Source organism: Sorex araneus, chromosome 10, assembly GCF_027595985.1.
Source record: "Sorex araneus isolate mSorAra2 chromosome 10, mSorAra2.pri, whole genome shotgun sequence".
NCBI classification, from domain to species: Eukaryota; Metazoa; Chordata; class Mammalia; order Eulipotyphla; family Soricidae; genus Sorex; species Sorex araneus.
In genome coordinates this window covers 63,848,321-63,865,773 of record NC_073311.1, presented here as the reverse complement: position 1 = coordinate 63,865,773, position 17,453 = coordinate 63,848,321, and the positions used below count along the sequence as shown (strand labels likewise).

The 17,453-nt window shown below is 54.1% G+C and overlaps 1 protein-coding gene across 4 annotated transcripts in view; it reads left to right on the top strand.

Moving 5' to 3' along the window:
• Positions 1-17,453, top strand: part of BCAT1 (branched chain amino acid transaminase 1) — a 68,153-nt gene that overhangs the window by 38,589 nt on the left and 12,111 nt on the right. For all 4 annotated transcript variants that reach the window (XM_055117950.1, XM_055117948.1, XM_055117951.1 and 1 more), the window contains exons 6-8: positions 4,591-4,754; positions 8,912-9,054; positions 13,942-14,027. In XM_055117950.1, coding sequence (XP_054973925.1) covers positions 4,591-4,754; positions 8,912-9,054; positions 13,942-14,027 — 393 coding nt within the window. The remainder of the gene's footprint in view (positions 1-4,590; positions 4,755-8,911; positions 9,055-13,941; positions 14,028-17,453) is intronic.

The following is a 17,453-nucleotide window of genomic DNA, read 5'->3' as shown; positions in this document are numbered from 1 at the left end:
CTCTCACAAACTCACACACAAACTCATACACACTCACAAACACACACAAACTCATACACACTCACAAACTCACACACAAACTCATACACACTCTCACAAACTCACACACAAACTTATACACACTCTCACATACACACTCTTATACACTCATACACTTTCACACACACACTCTCACTCACACTTATATACACACACCCTCTCTCATGTACTCATGCACTCACTCTCTCTCTCTCTCTCTCTCTCTCTCTCTCTCTCACACACACACACACACACACACACGATTATTTCCTTGGTGATTCTGAGACGTGGTTCCACCTACCGCCCAGACTCCCGTTCCATTCCTGGCCGCCCCCAGCCCCTTCCCGGGTCACCCCAGTCCCTCTTCACTGCAGCGGGGTGCGATGGGGCTGGCACCTCCTCTCGGGGCCGAGGACATGCATCCACGCCTGGCCCCCACTTGCCCTTTGCCCTGTGCCCTGGATGTGTGCGGGCTGTCCAGGCTGCATGTGGAGACGGGCTGTCTCCGGCGACCGCAGGACTGGACTTGGTGCGTCCCTCCCGTCTGTGAGTTGGTCACGGGGTTGCTGGTTTCTGGAGCTGCGCCCCCTCCCCCTCCAAGCGTCCCCCTTAGGTCACCCCCAGCCTGGGCGCACAGGGTCCGGCGTGGCAGGGTGGGCAGTTTGAGAGCCCTGGGGGCGGCTTCCTCCTCTCACCTGGGAACCGGGTGTGCGGGGAGCGCCTCAGCAGGTGAAGGGCTCGCCTCGCCCGTGCCCGACCGGGTTCCGTTCCCGCCCCAGACAGGCCCAGCCCTGAGCCACGGCCGGGGAAGGCCCCAAACCCAACAGAGGAAAACAATTCCCGCTGCCAGCTCCGGGGACACAGCAGCGTCCACAGGCACGTCCGCTGTTTTGGGGGGATGGGAGGTAGGAGTGTTGGTTTGGGGCCACCCCCAGGGTGCTCAGGGCTGAGTCCTGACTGCACTCGGGTCATTCCTGGCTTCCTCAGGGGCCCACGGCTGTGCTTCTGAGGCTGGCCTCAGGGCCTGCGTGTCGGTCAGGGGCCCGCCCGCTGTCCTGGCCTTCCCGCCCGGGGCTTTCCGGGCATCATCTTGAGTATCTTCATGTTACACGTCGAGTTTGACCTAGGAGAGTCCCCGGCAGAGGAGCCCCTTCTTCACGGCCACGAGACCTCTGCGTCGTGGCAACCTGCCCCTTAGCGTCAGGGACTGGGACAGGATTGAGTGGTAGAGGCTGGGCGGCAAGTCCGTATTCCCGTATTTCCCGGGGATCCTGATGCCAGGACGGTGGGAGACGTGACTGTGATCTCTGCTTCTGTAGTGCCGTCTAGAGAGCCGCACCGCTCCGTTCCCCTGAGGTGTCCCAGGGCCGCCAGAGGGGCCTTCAGACCCCTCTCACCTCCTCGCACACCCCACTGCCACCTCCTCTCCCCGCCACATCCTGGCCCAGAGATTTTCTTCTGATTTGTGTGTTTTGACTTGGCAGCTGCTGCCTCTCTCCCTCCGTCCCCCCTCTCTCACTCTCCCTCTCTTTCGCTCTCTCTCTCTCTCTCCATTTCTCTCTCTCCCTCTCCCTCTCTTTCTTTCTCTTTCCCTCTCTCTCCCTCTCCCTCTCTTTCACTCTCTCCCTCTCTCTCTCCCTCTCTTTATTTCTCTCTCTCCCTCTCTCTCCCTTTCTCTCTCCCTCTCTATTTCTCTCTCTCCCTTTCTCTCTCTCTCCTCTCTCCCTCTCTTTATTTCTCTCTTTTTCTCGCTCCCTCTCCCTCTCTCATTCTGCTCTCTCCTCTCTTTCTCTCTCTCCCTTTCTCTCTTGTCTTTCTCTTTCTCTCTCCTCTCTCTCTTCTCTCTCCCTCCCTCTCTCTTTCCCTCTTCTCTGTACCTTGCCCTCTCTCTCTCCCTTGCCCTCTCTCTCCCTCTCTCCCCCTCTCTCTCCCTTTCTCTCTTCTCTCTCTCTTCCCCTCTATTTACTTCTCTGTCTGTCTCTCTCTCAGTCTCTCTCTGTCCCCCAATATTATTTTGCAGGACTGACGAGAAGTCCCAGGCCCCGCACTACACGTTTTTATTCTGCTCTTGAAGCATGTGGGTATTTCCAGCACAGTCACAGCTACGCTCCTTTCACGGAGAGACTGTGGTCACAAACCGCCCAGGGTGCCACCTCCGCCTGCCCCCCCAGCGCCTGGTGGGTTTGTAGAACGTGAACGAGCGTTGCTTCAGTTTCAGCTGGCAGGTGTTAGTACATATACACCCACTTCTCCTCATCAAAAAAACAAACCTCTGTAATTTGCTGGTTCGTTTGGATAAACGTATCTCTTAGAGGGTTTTTGAGATCCCTGCGCCCACACGCCCCAAATAGATTGAATTCAGAATTCACAGAATTCAGAATTCAGAATTCCTTCTTTTCCACCGGTGCTTTCTATGCTGCCACCTAGTGGAGTAAACGCAAATTTATCTATCAGAATGGAGAAAGAGTCAGTCAGATGAAAGAGACCTAATGAAATGTCTGATAAGATAGAGTGTGTGTGTGTGTGTGTGTGTGTGTGTGTGTGTGTTTTGCCATGATGAAGATTTAAAAAAACACATGAGCCAAGTTTAAAAAGTTCAGGCATTCATGTTGGTCTACTAGAATGTGCACGTGCTTGGAGCCTAATCTTCATAATTTTGTCCTGTGTCCTACTGCGTCCTGTGTATTGTATTTCTAAATCATTTCGAGAAGTGTCTCGGAACTCGCCACTAGAATGGTCTATAAACATTAACACTCCTGGGGCGCCGGCAGTGGCACGGTGGGTGGGTAGGGCACTTGCCTTGAATGAAGCAGATTCAGGTTGGAGCCTTGGCACTGCACGTGGTCCCCTGAGCACCACCAGGAGTGCTCCCTGAGCATGGAGCCAGGAATGAGCCCTGAGCACTGCTGGATGTGACACCCCCCCCCTCCAAACAAACAAAAACTCACAGTCTGATTCTCAAACCATAATGCCCCAAAGTAGAGAGAGAGTATGGGGGAAACTGTCTGCCACAGAGGCAGGGGAAGGAGTGGGGGGGTGTATGCTGGGGACACTTGTGGTGGGGAATGTGCACTGGTGGAGGGATGGGTGTTCAATCATTGTATGACTGAAACTCACACATGAAAAGTTGTAACTGTATCTTACGGTGATTCAATTAAAAAAAAAAAGAACGAAAAACAAAGCAAAACCAAAGCAGTGGTGTTGCTGAACGGATGGGTCCACAAAGGGTGCAGGGCCGGAGGACAGGACTGTGGGGCAGCATTTGCCTTGCACGCGGCTGACCTGGGTTCTGTCCCCGGCATCCTATATGACATGGTCCCCTGAGCACCGCCGGGGAGTAATTCCTGAGTGCAGAGTCAGGAGTAACCTCCGATAATCTCGGGTGCGACCAGAAAGCAAAGGCAAAACACAGTGCCGAGATGAACAAAGGCAAAACACAGTGCCAAGATGAGCAAAGGCAAAACACAGTGCCGAGATGAACAAGTCAACCTTTACGAGCTCTGGGAAGAGAAGTCAGTGGGCACATCCCTTGGCGCCGTCAGCTGAGGTGAGGTGAGGGAGAAGGGCGGGAGCAGCCTGCAGGCTCGGGTCCTTCTGAGGCAGGTGACCAGCAGCTGCCCGTCGGTTCCTGTGCTCGGTGCCCCGTCCCTCCCCACCTGGCGCTGCGTGGTCAGTGGCCCTTCTGGCCTCTCAGCGTGTCCCCGAGTGCATGGAAACAGCAGTATTGCACTGGCCCGATCTTGCAGTAATGTTTTTGGTCGGCGGGGGTGGGGGGCCCACACCTGGTGATGCTCGGGGCTTACTCGTGGCTCTGCTCTCCGGAACCACTCCTGGTGATGCTCAGGGGACCAAACGGGATGCCGGGGATCGAACCCGGGTTGGACGTGTGCAAGGCAGACGCCCCCTCTGTCCTATGGCAGTGCCCCCAAATTCCCGATGGCAGGGGCAGAGCTGGCGATGGGCATTAGGCCGGGAGTTTGGAGGGGAGGAGAGGTGGGCGGGTGGGGGGAGAGAAAGACCCCCGAGGCCACGGGGGGCACATTTCATCGAACGTTACTGGAGGTTCTCAACCCGGCAGGACCAGCTGCCTTCCTTCTCTCTCTCGCTCTTTCCACCGGCCGGGAGGCTCGGCCGATGCCGGGACTCGGACCTTCCCCGTGGCACTTGCTGACTGATGCGGCCGCCCTCGGCCTCCGGAACCCCCCGGCAGCCCCTTGCTTCCCTGCTGGCATCTTTTCCTGCCTGTGAGTGAGCCAGGCCCTCCCGCCCCCGGGGCTGTCTCTGATTCTCTGCGTCTCTGCCTGCTGGGCCCTTGGGATCTGAGCCGGTCCCCATCTGGGTGCACTGTCCTTCCTTCCACCCTCCAGAGCCGCCCAGAAGCAGCAGGGGAAAGTGAGGACCCCAACTGGCCTCTGGCTTCGCTCCTGGGTGCTCCTCGGGCCATACTCCCCAGCCGTTCTTCCAAAGCCCGCTCACGGAGCACTGTCCCATGAGTCTCTTGCTCCATGCTCCTTGGGCAGGTGCTCCCAGGGGGGCAGCCCCCACAGCTGCCTCTGCTCTCTCTCCCTGCAGCCTTCTCTCGGGGTCAAGAAGCCGACCAAGGCCCTGATCTTCGTCATCCTGAGCCCCGTGGGACCCTATTTTGCCAGTGGAACCTTTAATCCGGTGTCGCTGTGGGCCAACCCGAAGTACATCCGGGCCTGGAAGGGGGGCACCGGGCACTGCAAGATGGGAGGGTGAGTATCTGTGACACGTGTGCACATGGCGTGTGCACATGGCGTGTTCACGCATGTGTTCACGTGTGCGTGCGGAAAAACTGTTGGAATAGAAGCTGTACCTTGGGAATGTGTCTCTGCCCGGATTAAGACACCGGACAAACAGAGGCTTCCTCCCTCGGTGACAGTAAAGCCACGCAGCCTTTACCCCTCCCTTTTCCTTCTCCAGCTAGCAAAGGCTTTCGTTGAGTTTTCCTCTCAGAGTATGTGTGTGTGTGTGTGTGTGTGTGTGTGTGTGTGTGTGTGTGTGTGCTGTAACTGCCTTAGAAAGACTGAATACTGGGGCTGGAGCAATAGCACAGCGGGTAGGGTGTTTGTCTTGCACGCGGCCAACCCGGGTTCAATTCCCAGCATCCCATATGGTCCCCTGAGCACCGCCAGGAGTAATTCAGGAGTAATTCCTGAGTAACCCCTGTGCATCACCGGGTGTGACCCAAAAAGCAAAAAAAAAAAAAAAAAAAAAAAAAAAGAAAAAGGCTGAATACAGTGAAAACTCTTTTGTTTTGCTTCCTTTTGGTGCTCAGGGTCTACTCCTGGCTCTGTGCCCGGCAATCCTGGCGGTGCCAGGGGAACCATATGTGGTGGTAGGGATTGAGCTGGGGTCAGCTGCATGCACGGCCAGTGCCTTCACTTTTGTACTATTTCTTCAATCCAAAAAAAAACCTTTCTTGGGGCCGGAGCAATAGCACAGCGGGGAGGGCGTTTGCCTTGCATGCGGCCAACCTGGGTTCGATCCCCGGCATCCCATATGGTCCCCCAAGCACCGCCAGGAGTAATTCCTGAGTACAAAGCCAGGAGTAACCCCTGAGCATCGCTGGGTGTGACCCCCCCAAAAAAAAAGCAAAAAAGCAACCCCCAAAAAAACCTTTCTTAAAAACAGACTCTCAGTACTCTGACATTGTTATTTTCAGATCTGGTAAAATATCAATAGTGATCAATTAAAATAATTCATATTTTACTAAATTTAAATGAAAAACACGAATTGTAGTACAAAATATCAGTAAGTACTTTATTTTTATCTTGGAAGGTTTTTTGTGTGTGTTTCTGGGGGTATTCATTTCTGCTGGTGTTTGGGGGCTTCTCCTAGCTAAGTGCTTGGGGAACCATGAGACCCTACAGTAATCGTACCGTAAGCTACAGTATAATGCAGTTCTGAATTGTTCTGTAAATCATGGTGCCTCAATACAATTTTTTTTAAAAGTCATGATATTCTTATAAAAACACTCAGATCACTGTAACAAAGTTGAAAACATCAGAAATAAGCCCACATATACATGGACAGTGAATTCTTGGCGAAAGAGCTTCAGCCAGACGCTGGAGCTGAGCAAGTGTCTCTAGTAAGAGAGGGGCTGGGAAAACAACGCCACCAATCCTTAACACCGCGCACAAGCATTGATTCAAAACGGATCCAGCCGGAAGGCTCCGTTCAATTCCCCGCATCGCTGCTGGAAAAAGGCAAATGTCCCGTGGTCTCACTCATCTGCCGAGTGTCAAATCCACTGAGCGCAGGAGCTAGATGCAGCTAAACAAACATCGTAAAACCAAGTTAGTGGTTTTTACGGAGAGCGGGGCGGCGGGGCGGCAGATTGGGTGAAGAGGGCAGGTGACTGGTGAAGGGGGTTTGCACCTTAGTGGTGCAATGCAGTGCTCTCTGAGCATCTGGATTTTAAGCAATGCAGCATAGCAGTAGAATGTCACTGCAGCTAAAACACAAGTTGCATACGGCAAGATGCCGTCGTTGTCGATCTGACAACCAGACTGACTCGTCTCCTCGGAGAGGATCAAAGAGAGAGCGTGAAGACGGGCAGGGAGCCGCTGTCGTTCGTGGTTCGGTGCCTCCACTTTACTCGGACCAGACGACGCGTTTGCCTCTTGCCTGGCTGTGAAAGCTGGTTTAGAGGCCTCGGTGGGAATCTCACGGAAGATAGCTTCCAGCGGTCTGTTTGCTTATTTCCGTGTACGTCACAGTTTCTGAGTGTTTCCAGCCGAGGCGTCCGCTGCCAGTCCCGCCTCATACTCTTGCGTTTCAAACCTGTTGGCATTGTCCTGGAAGCTGAGTGGTCAGGGAGGCAGCCAGGCGGTGGCTTTCAGGGACACCCAGGTTTCCACGGCAGAGTCCTTTGTTTGAGGCGGGGAGGTCGCTCCAAAAGTTGGAGTGCAGCTTCCTGTGTTGGAGACAAGAGGTTTTTTTTTTTTTTTTTCCTTTTTGGGTCACACCTGGCGATGCTCAGGGGTTACTCCTGGCTCAGCACTCAGGAATCACACTGGAGGTGCTCAGGGGACCATATGGGATGCTGGGAATCGAACCTGGGTTGGCCGTGTGCAAGGCAAACGCCCTCCCCGCTGTGCTATCGATCCAGCCCCGGAGACCCTAGTTTTATCCCTGGCACCACATGGTCCCTCAGCACTGAGCCAGGAGTACCCCCACCCCTCCCCCAGGCACCACCGGAATTGGACCCCCCGCCAAACTCCTCCAAGATAAAAAGTAAAGTACTCATTCATATTTTGTACTAGACTCCATATGTTTTCCATTTCAATTTGCTCGAGCGGGCACCAGTAATGTCTCCACTGTGAGACTTGTTGCTATTGTTTTTGGCATATAGAATACGCCATAGGGAGCTTGCCAGGCTCTGCCGTGCGGGCGGGATACTCTCGGTAGCTTGCCGGGCTCTCCGAGAGTGACGGAGGAATCAACCCCGGGTTGGCCGTGTGCAAGGCAAACGCCCTACCTGCTGTGCTATCGCTCCAGTCCAATTTAGTAAGAGATAATCAGAACTATTACTAAGCTAACCAGTGATTCCAGGAAGGTGTGCCATGTCCCTCTGGCTTTGAGTCATTCACGTGGGCCGCGTGGGTGAGAGAAGCGGGCGTGCAAGAACCTTCTGGTTAAGGGGCCCACGCTGGGGCTCTGTGGTTGAGAGTCCACGTTGGGAGATGTCGATTCCTAGCATGGCCCTTGCTGGCCCCTTTGCTCAGACAAGCATGTGACACCCATGGGAACACCAGTCACAAGTGCAAGGAGGACAGGCTGGGGGCTGTGGTCGGGATTTGCAGCATTTTGGGCCACGCAGGAGAATTTTGACGCTGGGCATAAGATGTTTCCTTGGACGTCTGGAAGAGTGTTTGGGAAAGAGATCCCTGCTGTCGCTCCCTTGCTTCTCTGACCCTGATGTCCTGTCTCTAACTCTGTGTTCGTCATCTGAACGAGAAAATAGTGATAGTGGCTAAGGTATACTCGGTGTCAGGCATTAAAATAGAGTTTGGGTGAAATATTCTTGAAAAATTGGTATGTTAAAAAAAAAAACGAATTTTTTTTTTTTTTTTTGCTTTTTGGGTCACACCCAGCGATGCTCAGGGGTTACTCCTGGCTTTGCACTCAGGAATTGCTCCTGGCAGTGTTTGGGGGACCATATGGGATGCTGGGAATCGAACCCAGGTCGGCTGCGTGCAAGGCAAACGCCCTACCCGCTGTGCTATAGCTCCCCCCTCAAAAAAAAAAAAACGGATCTTAATAACTGAACTGTTGGCGTCCAGTGGGGTGTTTCTTTGTATTTCTGGTCTTGTTGTTGTTTGGGGGTCACGTCATGTGATGCTCAGGGCTCACTCCTGGCCTAGGGATCGCTCCTACAGGGCTTGGGGGACCATGTGGGTGCCAGGTCTCGAACCCGGGTGGGTGCATCAAGGCAGGCACCTCCCCGCTCGCCACTGCTCCAGCCCTCTCGGTGTTTCTGCATCACGGCTTCCCGAATGACGGTGCTTTCGCCAAAGGGAGTGCGGGGAGGTCTTTTAGGGTCAATAGCAAGTTTTCCTTTAGTGCTGTGCAGAAAGAGAGAGGGAGAGAAAGAGAGAGAGTGAGAGAAAAAGGAGAGAGTGTGAAAGAGAGGGAGGGAGGGAGGGAGGGAGAGAGAGAGAAGAGGGTAAGAGAGAGAAAGAGAGAGTGAGAGAGAGGGAGAGAGATATAGATAGATAGATAGATAGATAGATAGATAAATAGAAGAGAGAGAAAGGAGAGAGAGAGAGGAGAGAGAGTATGTGTACCCATTGATCCAATCCCCATGTCAGTTAAAGACATTTACTGTCCCGGGTGCTCATCGCCACTGTGCTCTCTTTCTTGAAAGGAACTACGCGTCCTCTCTGTTCGCCCAGTGCGAGGCGGCCGAGAACGGGTGCCAGCAGGTCCTGTGGCTCTATGGGGAGGACAATCAGATCACTGAGGTCGGCACCATGAATCTCTTTCTCTACTGGACCAACGAGGACGGAGGTAACCCTCTCAGCCTGCAGCCCTTGTTCGGGGGCCCCACGGAGCGGTGCTCGGGGCTCCCCCTGGCTCTGCGCGCAGGGGTCACTCCTGGTGTGTTTCTGGGGCCTGTACGTGGCGCCGGGGGCTGAGGTAGGTTGGCCAGGGCCAAGGCACGCGCTCTGCTCGTGGAACGACCTGTCCAGCCCTCTGCCAATCGGGATATGTTCCTGGGGACCCGGAGGAAAGGCACCGAGGCCTCGTGCGAGGGCAGGAGCGGCTCAGACCGAGTGTTTCACTGCGGGCAGCTCCGTCCACACGCCCTGGGAAGGCCTTGGCTCTCCCGAGCCCCTTGTCGAGACGCCAGCTTCAGGAATTCCAGCCGCACGTGTGGAGACTGGCAGCCTTGTCCTCTTTGCTGTCTTCTTAACGGTTTTCCCTGTCTGCAGTCCCCTGCGTCTGGGGAGAGCTCTGAGGTCAGGGCGGGAGTTTCACTGCACACTCGGAGCGTGACACACAGCGGTCGCCTGTTGAGCACAGTGATTGAGTCAGCTGGCACCTCAGGACTTTGCTGCTGTAATCCTGTTAACAGTTGTTGCCTTTCCTGTGTGTCTTGGTCAGCCATCAGGCGGGTTCCCTTGCAGCTCAGGTTGATGAAAGCTCAGTCTTTCTAAGGACACATTGGTCTATTTGGGATGGTGGTTTGCTCTCGGTTCATTCAAGATCGTTAATATTTGTCTGCTATTGAAGTGAGCTGACTTCTTTATTTTCTTCAATGTCCTAAATGTGCTTTCTCTCTTTTCCTCTTCCTGTCTCCCTCTTCCTTCCTTCCTTCCTTCCTTCCTTCCTTCCTTCCTTCCTTCCTTCCTTCCTTCCTTCCTTCCTTCCTTCCTTCCTTCCTTCCTTCCTTCCTTCCTTCCTTCCTTCCTCCCTCCCTCCCTCCCTCCCTTCCTTCCTTCCTTCCTTCCTTCCTTCCTTCCTTCCTTCCTTCCTTCCTTCCTTCCTTCCTTCCTTCCTTCCTTCCTTCTTTCCTCCCTCCCTCCCTCCCTCCCTTCCTCCCTCCCTCCCTCCCTCCCTTCCTTCCTTCCTTCCTTCCTTCCTTCCTTCCTTCCTTCCTTCCTTCCTTCCTTCCTTCCTTCCTTCCTTCCTTCCTTCTTTCCTTCCTTCCTCCCTCCCTTCTTTCCTTCCTTCCTCCTCCTCCTCTTCCTCCTCCCTCCCTCCCTCCCTCCCTCCCTCCCTCCCTCCCTCCCTTCCTTCCTTCCTTCCTTCCTTCCTTCCTTCCTTCCTTCCTTCCTTCCTTCCTTCCTTCCTTCCTTCCTTCCTTCTTTCCTTCCTTCCTCCCTCCCTTCTTTCCTTCCTTCCTCCCTCCTCCTCCTCTTCCTCCTCCTTCCCTCCCTCCCTCCCTCCCTCCCTCCCTCCCTCCCTCCCTCCCTCCCTCCCTCCCTTCCTTCCTTCCTTCCTTCCTTCCTTCCTTCCTTCCTTCCTTCCTTCCTTCCTTCCTTCTTCTTTCCTTCCTTCTCTCCTCCCTTCCTCCCTTCCTTCCTTCCTCTCATATTTGGACCACACCCTGTGGCACTTAGGGCTTACTCCTGGCTCTGTGCTCAGTGACCACTCCTGGTGGGGATTGGAGGGGGTCCGTATGGGGTGCTGGGGATCTAACTGGAGTTGGCCACCTGCAAGGCAAGCACGTAAATGTCATATGGAGGCTGCATGAGTCACTTGAGTTTTCGTGTGTGTGTGTCCTTCCAAACAAAATGTGAAGTCAGGAGCAGGGAGCTGGAGTCGTGTTTGCCAGCGCTCTGAGAGAAGTCAGCGTTGGGGATAGCCTTAGAGTGAAGAGCAAAGGGGAGCCACTCCAGCAAAGCTCCCATGTTCGCCGCACGGCCTCGGGGAAAATCAGAGTAACGAGTGCGCAGAGGGCAAAACTCAGGTTTTCACTGAACGAGTTAGAGGGTGCAGGTTCCCCGGCCTCTCGCCTCGGCTCCTGCGGTGGGCCAACAGGGAGAGCAGAGCCCCGGGGTGCTGTCTGCCCGAGAGGCTGGGCTGCAACTGGGGCGGGGAACGCTGGGCCAGTAACGGCCACTCGGTGGCACGAGCTCCGGCCCCCGCTCTTTCTCTCTGCAGGGAGCCACCGTCGCTGGTGCTCGGGGTTCCCCCAGCTCAGTGCTCGAGGGTTGCTTCTGGCAGTGCTCGCGGGAACTTGAGGTGTCGGGTTTGAGCCCGGCGGCGCTCGGTGTTGGAAAGGTGCATCCGTTCCTCTTATACGTGCCTGAATTCACAGGGCGGGGCAGGGCGCGGGGCCGCTGGGTCCACCCCGCCCCCACAGCTGCCCGGAGAGCTCCCCAGGGAGGTTTTCTTTCTTCTTTTTTTTTTGCGTCATGCCTGGCGATACACAGTGGTTACTCCTGGCTCTGTGCTCAGGAATCACCCCTGGCGGTGCTCAGGGGACCCTATGGGATGCTGGGATTTGAACCCAGGTCAGCCGAGTGCAAGGCAAACGCCCTACCCGCTGTGCTATCGCTCCAGCCCCAAGGGAGGTTTTCTGTTCTCCATAAGACCCCCTTTATGTAGGTCGCGCCCCCCTCCCGGCTTCCCCCTGGGCACTAGCCCGCCTCTGACCGGCTGCTTCCGCCTCCAGACAGTCCGCTGGGAGCTCCTGACGGTTGGGTCCAGACTCGGGGCCACTGCCCGCCCGCAGCAGGCACTGCACGTGGATCTGATGTCGGATCCACAAACAGTTGCGCTGACAGTGACGGGGCCCTGGGGCCACCCCCGCCTGGTGCCTGGTTCCCATTAGTGCTGGCATGTGGCCGTGAGTCCCGCCGTGGCGGCTTCTGAGCCCCGAGGAGGCCCCTGCCCCGAGTCCTCTGTGGAGAGGGGGCTGCGCCCCGGGAGCGAGCGTGTGTGCCGGCGCCCGGCAATCTGGAGCAGTCCTGGCCGCGCGAGCGTGTTTGTGGTTGCAGAGGAAAGTGAATATTTCTCGCCCAAATGTCCTCGTGTCATCAGGCCCGTCTGGCGAGCCGGGAAGCAGATGTTCTGTGCCTTGACCCGGGCTCGTGGTTACAGCGTTGGGTGTTAACTGTGTTTCACAGAGCTGCCCGTGCTGGGCGCGGCCCGCTGAGTGCTGCAGCCCAGCGAGGCCCCGTTTGGGGTGTGTGTGTGTGTGTGTGTGTGTGTGTGTGTGTGTGTGTGCGCACGCGCATTTCTCTGTGTGTGTGTGTTCGAGTTTGTGTGTGTGTGTGCGTTCGTGTGTGTGTGCGTGTGCGTTCGTGTGTGTGTTCGAGTTCGTGTGTGTGTGTTCATGTGTGCGCGTGCGTGTGTGTGCGTGTGTGTGTGTGTGCGTTCGTGTGTGTGCGTGTGTGTGTGCGTGTGTGTGCGTTCGTGTGTGTGCGTGTGTGTGCGTTCGTGTGTGTGCGTGTGTGTGTGCGTGTGTGTGCGTGTGTGTGTGCGTGTGTGTGCGTGCATGTGTGTGTGTGTGTGTGTGTGTGTGTGTCTACACACAGATCCAGGCCCTCATGTACCCGGCAGCGTCTTGCAGACACACAGGCTTGTTTTGAGACCAACACTTCTAAATACGACAAGAGAGTAGCCCCGCGAGGCTGCCAAGCACAAAGTCCCTTTCTTCCCAGAAAGTGTTTCCAGCAGATGAGTTTCCAGGACTTGAGTTTCCCAAGCCACAGGGCTGCAGCCGAGCAAAGGTGGTTATTCACTTATTTTATATTCAGAAATATTTTATTTTAATTTCTTTACCCCCAACATCCCCTGTGGGCCGGGTACTGAGTCTGTGGGAGCTGGAAGGAACAGAGACCCCCACGTTTCCCCATGGCGGGGTGGTCGGAGTGTGGATTTGGGGCCCCGGAAGCAGGCGTGCCTCGATGTCTGTGTGTCCAGCTGGGTCCGTCCCTGATGCGCTGTTCTCGACTGTCCCCGAGTCACCGAGGCTGGTGTGTGCGTGCTGCTCAGGGCCTCAGGGAGGCCCTCGTTCACTTTAGAGCAGGCGAGTGTGGCAGAGAGGACAGACAGCGCAGAGAGCTGCCCTGTCCCGTTTCGGACTCAGGTTCGAATCCCTGACGCTGCCTGTGGTCCCCTGAGCACTGCCGAGAGTAAGCTCGGAGCGCTGCTGGGTGTGGCTCAAAAACAAACAAAAATGGAGATAAAGAGAATAGAGTGAGCGGGTGAGCGTGGCTGGGGCAGTAACACGGGGGGCACTTGCCTTGCACACTGCTGGCCCCGGTTTGATCCTCGGCTCCACACCCAGGAACGATCCCTGAGCACTGCCAGGTGAGCCTGCACCCCATCAAGCTCCCCAGGATGGAATGGGGGGGGTCCCGAGACACAGGTGGGGGTTTCCTAGTGGCCTTTAATTCCTGTCAGTGGGATGCCACCTCGCCATCCAGGGTCCCTGTCTTCAGAGAGGGTGAGCGAGGGGTGGTGGGGTGGGGGCTTGGAGCAGTGGAAGAGCAGAGTCCAGCCCTCAGGGCCGGCTGGCAGCCCCCGGACATCAGCACCTCTGTCCCCAGCTCCCAGTAGGTTGCCCGTGAAGGTTTGGTTCCTTAGATTTATTTCCCCTGCTTTGAAGTTCCTTTGAAAGACCCACCCAGGATTAGCATCCTGTTTGCATGTCAGAAGCGGGTGGCCAGCGAGGGAAATACTGTAGGCATAGGGGTAAGGATGACCGTGGGCAGGGGGTGGGGGGCTGGAGTGATAGCACAGCGGGGGTAGGGCGTTTGCCTTGCATGCGGCTGACCCCAGTTCGATCCCCAGCATCCCATATGGTCCCCCGAACACCGCCAGGACTGATTCCTGAGTGCAGAGCCAGGAGTAACCGCTGTGCATCGCCGAATGTGACCCAAAAAGCAAAAATAAATAAATAAGTAAATAAGTTTGAGTCTCCCTGTTTCTCCTCGACAGAAGAAGAGCTGGCGACCCCTCCGCTAGATGGCATCATCCTCCCGGGCGTGACCCGACAGAGCATCCTGGACCTGGCGCGCTCATGGGTAGGTCCTGCCCACCCCCACCCACCCCCCCGCCCGCCTCCATAAACACGAACCGAGCCGTCCAAATAAGCTAACTCAGTGTTGAGATAATGTCCCGTGGTCTAACCCAGGTTATCTAATCTTTCCATTTCACCGGACTCCTCCTGGCACGACTCCGGAGCAAGTATTGTTTCCAGGGAGGACACGGAGTAACCAGTTTACCCAGCTCTCCCGGGAGGAGGAGGAGGCTGGCACCCCAGTCTCCAGCCTAGACGGCGTTTCCTCCCAGCTCCGCTGGCTTCTAGTTTGTGTTTGCGTCGAGGCAGGCGTTCACTGTTCACGTCTGCAGCTAGGTGGCCGGGAGACGGAGTTCTCCCCTGTCTGTTTCTTGCAGTCACTGTGCTTGGCATAAGAATGAAAGAGTTTGACGGATGCGTAAATGTTTACTAACACAGCATGATTAGTTTAGCTGCCTTCCTGCCTCTCTGCCTCCCCAGCTCTCTCTCTCTTTCTCTCTCTCTCTCTCTCTCTCTCGCTCTCTCTCTCTTTCTCTCTCTCTCTCTCTCTCTCTCTCTCTCTCTCTCTCTCTCACACACACACACACACACACACACACACTTATTTTGAAATCAAAACGCTGGAGAGAAGTAGACTTCCTCATCCATGTGGCAAAGGCCAGGCTGTTTGAGATGTAGGACACGGAGTGAGCTGGTTATCTGGCAGACGCTTTTGGACGGGACGACTGACCCTTGTCAAAGTGTTCTCCGGGACACCTTTGAGTGCTGGCCTCCAGGACTGCTAAGACACATGTTTCGAAACACATGCTCGGAGCAGCATGAACCAGCAGTTTCCTCTGGAAAAGACTTTGAATATAGAGGAAATAGGCTATAAATAATCCTCCAAAACCCCAAAGTAGACAAGACCCAACTGCCACATGCCTGCTGACATTTGCAAACTGTTGGTATAATTTCAAACAGCTTGCCCTGTCCTAGATATGCTTGCAGTTGGAAAGATGTATTTTCGAAGCTCAGTAATTTTTGTTGTATTAAGGGGGAAACAAAAATCAACCAAGTCCAGAAGGTTTGATGACAAGTTGCAAGTGGAAAAGCTTCCCCACACTAATGATTTGCTAGCATGAAAAATAGGTTATTATGGAGGAAGTGTTCTCTTGACTCCTTCGCTGTAATTTATTTTAAAAGCTATTTTAAAACAGTGAGACATAAATGCCAAGAGCCATGTGGGGGGTTACCATTACTTGCCAGACCGGGGGAAATTGTCCAAAGATAAGTAACGGTGGGCACAGTGAAAACAATTCTGTTTATTTACAAGAGACTGTTTTGTTTTGTGTTATTTTTCCTTTTCCAGAACATAGAATTCAGCTTATTTTCAATTAACTTGGCTGACTTTCTGGAATTTATTTACCTCTGGACCATATAATTGCAATTATAGACTGAGATAAATTGAAATTTGCAAAAAGCCTTATTTCTATTGCAGGCATAATTTCTTTTTTTTTTTTTTTTTTTAATTTTAAATTTATTTATTTTTAATTAGAGAATCACCGTGAGGGTACAGTTACAGATTTATACACTTTTGTGCTTATACTTCCCTCATACAAAGTTTGGGAACCCATCCCTTCACCAGTGCCCATTCTCCACCACCTGTAAACCCAGTGTCCCTCCCACCCTCCCCAATCCCATCTCCCCCCCACCCCACCCTGCCACTGTGGCAAGGCATTCCCTTCTGTTTTCTCTCTCTAATTAGCTGTTGTGGTTTGCAATAAAGGTGTTGAGTGGCCGCTGTGCTCAGTCTCTAGCCCTCATTCAGCCCGCAACTCCCTTCCCCCACATGGCCTTCAACTACAATGTAGTTGGTGATCGCTTCTCTGAGTTGACCTTTCCCCGGAACGTGAGGGCAGCCTCGAAGCCATGGAGTCAACCTCCTGGTACTTATTTCTACAGTTCTTGGGTGTTAGTCTCCCACTCTGTTATTCTAAATACCATAGATGAGTGCAATCTTTCTATGTCTGTCTCTCTCTTTCTGACTCATTTCACTCAGCATGAAACTTTTCATGCCCATCCACTTAACTACAAAATTCTTGACCTCCTTTTTTCTAACAGCTGCATAGTATTCCATTGTATAGATGTACCAAAGTTTCCTCAACCAGTCATCCGTTCTGGGGCATTCGGGTTTTTTCCAGATTCTGGCTATTGTAAACAGTGCTGCGATGAACATACATGTGCAGATGTTGTTTCGATTGTACTTTTTTGTGCAGGCATAATTTCTTAGCTGTGTTACATTTTATAGTACGAGGCATTCTAATGTTTTGAAGCTTGCCTGGGATTTTTATTTTTAACAATTGAGTGTACTAAATGCTCATCTAAATCTTGATTATTTTATTATTGTTATTATTATTAATTTTTGTGGTGCCAGGGATCAAATCCAGGGCCTCACACAAGCACAGCAAATGTTCGACCACGGAGTCCCTCATCTTTCTCTTTAAAATTAGCCAGCAGGGGTTCCGGCAGCCCCCTACCAAACACCTCACACACGCCGCGCACACGCTGCCTACAGACTCTATCCCGACAATAAATATTTCTCGAAGGCCTGAAAAAAAAAAAAAATTAGCCAGGTGTAGTCAGAAGGGGGAGCAGAGCACTGTGGGCTTGGCTGGTCCTGTGGGCGTGGTCTGTCCTGTGGGCGTGGTCTGTCCTGTGGGTGTGGTCTGTCCTTTGGGTGTGATTTATTCTGGGTCCTTTAGTTTTGTGGGCGTTGCTTTTTCTGGGTGTGATTGGTTCTGTGGGTGTGGTTTGTCCTGTGGGAATGGTCTGTTCTGGGGGCGTTGTAGGTTCTGAGGTTGTGACTTGTCCTATGGGCGTGGCTTGTCCTGTGTGTGTGTGTGTGTGTGTGTGTGTGTGTGTGTGTATGTGAGATCTATTCTGTGGGCGTGGTTGGTTCTGTGGGCGTGGCTCGCCCTGTGGGTGTGGCTTATCCTATGGGTGAGATTTGTCCTGTGGGCGTGGTCTGTTCTGTGGGTGTGGTTTGTCCTGGGGGCGTGGTCTGTTCTGTGGACGTGGTCTATTCTGGGGTTATGGTTGGCTCTGTGGGTGTGGCTTGTCCTACGGGCGTGATTTGTCCTGTGGGCATGATCTATTCCGGGGTGTGGTTGGTTCTGTGGGTATGGCTGGTCCTGTGGGCGTGGTCTGTTCTGAGGGCGTGGTTGGTTCTGTGGGTGTGGTTTGTTCAGTGGGCGTGGTCTGTTCTGAGGGCGTGGTTGGTTCTGTGGGCGTGGTTTGTTCCGTGGGCGTGGTCTGTTCTGGGGGCGTGGCTTGCCTTGTGGGCGTGGTCTGTTCTGGGGCGTGGCTTGTCGTATGGGCATGATTCCCGGGCGCTGTTGGTTCTGGGGTCTTTGCCTTTAGGGAATGTTCGCTCGTGTCTGCTTGGTTGCAG